We start from the raw sequence: 5,541 nt of genomic DNA on the forward strand, positions 1-5,541 counted from the left end.
TTTTTTTTGAGACGGAGTCTTGCTGTGTCGCCCAGGCTGTTGTGCAGTGGCGCGATCTCGGCTCACTGCAAGCACTGCCTCTCGGGTTCAAGCCATTCTCCTGCCTCAGCCTCCTGAGTAGCTGGGACTACAGGCACCGGCCACCATGCCTGGCTAATTTTTTGTATTTTTTAGTAGAGACAGGGTTTCACTGTGTTAGCCAGGATGGTCTCCATCTCCTGACCTCGTGGTCCACCCGCCTCGGCCTCCTAGAGTGCTGGGATTACAGGTGTGAGCCACCGTGCCCGGCCTTTTTTTTTTTTTTTTGAGACAGTTACATTCTTGTCGCCCAGGCTGGAGTGCAATGGTGTGATCTTGATGTTGGCTCACTACAACCTCCGCCTTCCGGGTTCAAGCGATTCTCCTGCCTTGGCCTTCTTAGTAGCTAGGTTTATAGGCACCGACCATCACACCCAGCTAGTTTTTGTATTTTTAGTAGAGATTGGGTTTCACTATCTTGTTCAGGCTGGTCTTGAACTCCTGACCTTAGGCAATCCACCTGCCTTGGCCTCCCAAAGTGCTGGAATTACAAGCGTGAGCCACTGCGCCCGGTGAAACAATGATTTTTAAGGCATTGGTCATCAGGTAGTGAGGGACCCTGAGAGGCGAAACAATAAGGTTGGCCCTTTGTGCCAGCTTTCTGCCTTGAGAGATTTCTGGGTTGTGGTGCTATGAGAGGAAACCTAGGTAGAGTCCAGCGAACTCCCTCAGTTGAAGAGATGAAGACCAAAGTGGCTGGAGTTCACAGACAGAATATCAGGGTGAAGAGAGAGCTGCACAGAGGATCCTTGAGATCTACAGAGACTTCTACTGTAGTGTTTAGCAGAGCTCTGATGAGCCCATATGAGGAAACTACCTGAGGCTAGATAAAGAATCATCCCAAAAGATTAGATTGAATGGTACCTGGTGCTCAGATAGGGCTGTAAGTAGTGCCTTTTTTTTTTTTTTTTTTACCAGGTAGACTGGAAAAACTCAGTTCATGGAGCATTGGGTAGACTATTGAGATAGGTCTTGTCTCAGTAGTGGGAAATAATTAGCCCCAGACTGAGCACTCATTCTACATAAATTTGTCCGGAGAATTGAAGAAGAGGTAATACTTTTCAACACATTTTTTTACCCCTTGTACTATTTTTGACAAAGATAGTACAAGAAAAGAAACTGTAAGCCAGTATATCCCCTGAACACAGATAACAAAATTCTAAATAAAATTACAGTAAATTGAATCTGACAACATGACCAAGTAGGGTTTATCTCAGGAATGCAAGGTTGGCTTAACATTCAAAAATCAGTAAATTTAATTCACCATATTAATAAATTAAAAAGAAAAAATATGATCATCTTAATAGATGCAGAAAGAGCAGGTACAGAAATAAGCATTTATTCCTGATAGTTTTTTTTTTAACTTTTATATATTTTGTACTTTTTTAAATTTTATTTTATTTTTTATTTTATTAGGGATGAGGTCTCTCTATGTTGACCAGGCTGGTCTCAAATTCCTGGCCTCAAGCAGTCCTCCCATCTCAGCCTCCTAAAATGCTGGGATTACAGGAGTGAGCCACTGCACCTGGCCCTGATAATTTTTATCAGCAAAATTTGAATAGAAGAGAACTTGCTCAGCCTGATAAAGGACATCTAAAACAAACTTACGGCTAACATCCAAACGTGTGTGTGCGGTTGGAATTACCGTCATGATAAGTTTTAATAACATATGCGTTAATATTAATGGAGAATTAGTAATAGTGCTGGGATTAGGGAGAAATTGTTTCATACATATTCATAGATACATGAATAATCATGTTAGAACTAGAAGGGGTCTTCAAGATGATACTAATTCCGACTGTTGTTTATTTTTTATAGGTCAGTATGGGAATCCTTTAAATAAATATATTAGACATTATGAAGGATTATCTTACAATGTGGATTCATTACACCAAAAACACCAGCGTGCCAAAAGAGCAGTCTCACATGAGGACCAATTTTTACGTCTAGATTTCCATGCCCATGGAAGGTGAGTAAATTTATTGCTGACTGTGTCTGAAGTTCCTCTGTGTTCAATTTAAGTTGAAGAGGAAATTTATATCCTTAATTTTCCTTCTCTAATGCAAGGTCTTCATTTGGAAATTCCATTTCCACTGGAATTTGGTATATGCATTAAAAAAGGACTTATTTTAAAATGGATTGCCCTTTTATATTGTTGAGGAAACAAATTTAAATGTTTTTGAATTTATGAATCAGATCTTACGTTAGTAAAAGATACGTCTTTAAAGAAGTTTCTGTGTTCATAGTTTCTTACTACTTTGTATGTTTTATGGTCAATATATCTATCTTCTGGTGCCAGCAGTGAAGGTAACTACTTGTATGCTATTGAATACATCATTTACTCAGTTTTACCAGTTCTAAAATGACAGCTGGTAGACAGATTACCTGCTGTATTGTTCAATTCTCAGTCAGAATTGTTAAGTGATAAAGGGGAGTCAAGGGAGAGAAGTTAAAAAAAAATCACTTATTGAGTACCTGTTGTGTTCTAGATACTTTATATGCATTTTCTTGTTTAATCTTCTCAACATGCAGACACAGGTAAATAGGTTTTTACATCCGAGGAAACTAAGGCTCAGAGAAGTTAAATAGCTTACACAGCACTGATTTTACTGAGACCTGGCTAAACACCCCTTATTTTTTTCTCTATCTATTAGGGACACTTACAGAATCTTGGAGATCTTTGTGAAGCCCTCTCTATCTTATGTGTAATTATTAAATCTATTCCTTTTGTACTTTTTCTAATGATGTAACCCTGATTGATTACTGTAGTATTCACTTCCCAATAAGTTTCCCAGCTTCCACTCTGTTTATTGTTAAAGCTATTCTACTGCTATGAGATGACTTTTCTCTAAATACTAATTTTTTCATGTCAGCTTATTGCTCTAAAGTCTTCAATTAATGATTGTTAGCCAGATTTTCTTAATTTGACTTTAGTTTCTCTGTAAATTAATCCTAGTGTATTATTCTAAACTTACTTTGTTTTACTTCCCAGCATCAAGTGTCTGTTTCACCCAGAATGATCTTCTAGTCACTGAATATACCACGTAAACTTTGTTCTCTGTGTCATTTGTCCTAAATCCTGATCATCTTTTCATGTACAATTCAACTTCTGCCTCTTAGACACTTTACTTTTTAATTCCCTCTAAACTTTAAAATTGCTTATCGGAATCATTGGCATCTTCATTTGTGCTCGCTTCCTTTTTGTGGGTACTTCTTATTAATTTTTCCATAACTGTGTTTTCTGTTCCTCAGAGACAGGCATCCTGGCTACTATTTGGTATTATCTATTATATTGCACATATGGTACATGTGCTTAAAAAACATTTTAATGGATGAAAAATCTGATAATTAGGAATGCTATAAAACTTAAAAGTATTTTGTACGTGGAAATAAATGTGTTACTTAAATTAATGATTCTCCATATTACAAAAGTAATGATTATTGTTGGAAAAATTACTTTCCAGTTATAAAATCTTTATTTGAAGGAGGGAAAAAGGTTTATTTCAGGGTCTTTACTTCTAGATAAACATTTTAGTGGCAGCAGTTTATGTAAATTTTTATGATCCTTAACTTCAGATGTTTTAAAATTACTCATTCTTTATTAGTATGTACTGTGAAATTACAAGCAATCATTAGTCTTACTGTTTTTAATGAGCATCTCAAAATATACTTAGTATTGTTAATTATATTAATATATACCAAATATGGTTTGACTGTTAAAAGGAGAAGATTTTAGCTGCTTTTGGCTTGAATATCTATTCCTAATATATAATCAGATTTTTGTTAGCTATATCATGTAATTCATATTGAATAAATGGCAGAACTAAATCCCTAGCTCCTTTGTGTGTGTGTCAGCGAGTGAGAGAGAGTCGGGAAAGTGAGAGGGTTTGCATAAGTGAGTGGGCTGCCATATAGTTGTCCAAAAAATGTTTATTGATTGTTAGTGAAAAGTTACTTAGTGTAGGCTGTGGGTGATAGAAACGTAAAGCAAACATAGATCTCATAGGAGTGGTTAGATGTGCCTAAGTTATTGTACAAGACACATATGATGTGTTACATTACAGATAAAATGCTATAGGTATTCAAAGGAGGGAGAACCTCTTGCTGAGGCACTAAACAAAGGACCTGAAACCAGGAAATCTCATGTAATATGGTCTCATTTATAGGGGTCATTTTAGGATACTTTTTTTTTTTTTTGATACGGAGTCTTGCTTTGTTGCCCAGGCTGGAGTGCAGTGGTACGATCTCGGCTCACTGCAACCTCTGAGTTCAAGTGATTCTCCTGCCTCAGTCTCCCAAGTAGCTGGGACTACAGGTGTGCGCCACCATGCCAGACTGATTTTTGTATTTTTAGTAGATAACGAGTTTCACCGTATGTTGGCCAGGCTGGTCTCGAACTCCTGATTTCAAGTGATCTGCTCACCTTGGCCTCCCAAAGTGCTGGGATTACAGGCATGAGCCACCATACCTAGCCCATTTTAGGGTGCTTTTGACACAAATCTGCTTAATTAACTATACAAGCTTACTGTATTTTCTAGAATTCACCCAATTTCAGATAGTTTATTTTCCCAATTTTTATATATTCACACCGTCTCAGAATTTGTGCCCTAAAACGTGGTCGTTGTAATTACCTTTTAAAATACTTTACTTAAATATGTAATGGTCTGATGATCTTGTTCCTCCCTTTCCTTGAAAATAGGCCTACAAAATGACTGGAGTAGTGTAATTATAGATTTCCTGCTAGGTCTTTCTTCCTCTTCTATTGTCTAACAAATACTAGTCTTGATACACTATAACTCCTCCTAACAGGATTTCTATCTATATATAAATTATTTATTATTAATAACAATTTGTAATAATTAGTATTTTATTTTTATAAATTCTTATTTTTTGTATTTAATATGAATATGTTTTATCTTTATTTTTAGGTAGATTGGCTCAGTACATAATAAATATAGCTTTGAAATGACTTTGGGTTAGAATTACTTGTAGTCCAGCCTATAAGATGTGTACTATCTTATAGTTCAGCCTACAAAATTGTACTGTCTTATACCTGGTGGCTAGAATTGTTATCTGTATTTCACCCTTTAAAAAAATATCAAGTAGAGCCCGCATTGCCAAGACAATCCTAAGTCAAAAGGACAAAGCTGGAGGCATCACGCTACCTGACTTCAAACTATACTACAAGGCTACAGTAACCAAAACAGCATGGTACTGGTACCAAAACAGAGATATAGACCAATGGAACAGAACAGAGTCCTCAGAAATAATACCACACATCTACAGCCATCTGATCTTTGACAAATCTGAGAGAAACAAGAAATGGGGAAAGGATTCCCTATTTAATAAATGGTGCTGGGAGAATTGGCTAGCCATAAGTAGAAAGCTGAAACTGGATCCTTTCCTTACTCCTTATGGATTAGAGACTTAAATGTTAGACCTAATACCATAAAAACCCTATAA

The 5,541-nt window shown here is 36.6% G+C and overlaps 1 protein-coding gene across 1 annotated transcript in view; it reads left to right on the plus strand.

Annotated features, from left to right (window-relative positions):
• Positions 1-5,541, plus strand: part of ADAM10 (ADAM metallopeptidase domain 10) — a 163,701-nt gene that overhangs the window by 32,964 nt on the left and 125,196 nt on the right. The window contains exon 2 of the mRNA XM_017896388.1: positions 1,897-2,047. Within this exon, the coding sequence (XP_017751877.1) occupies positions 1,897-2,047 (151 nt within the window). The remainder of the gene's footprint in view (positions 1-1,896; positions 2,048-5,541) is intronic.

The sequence above is a fragment of the Rhinopithecus bieti genome, unplaced genomic scaffold (genome assembly GCF_001698545.2).
Source record: "Rhinopithecus bieti isolate Rb0 unplaced genomic scaffold, ASM169854v2 scaffold_947, whole genome shotgun sequence".
Classification (NCBI taxonomy): Eukaryota; Metazoa; Chordata; class Mammalia; order Primates; family Cercopithecidae; genus Rhinopithecus; species Rhinopithecus bieti.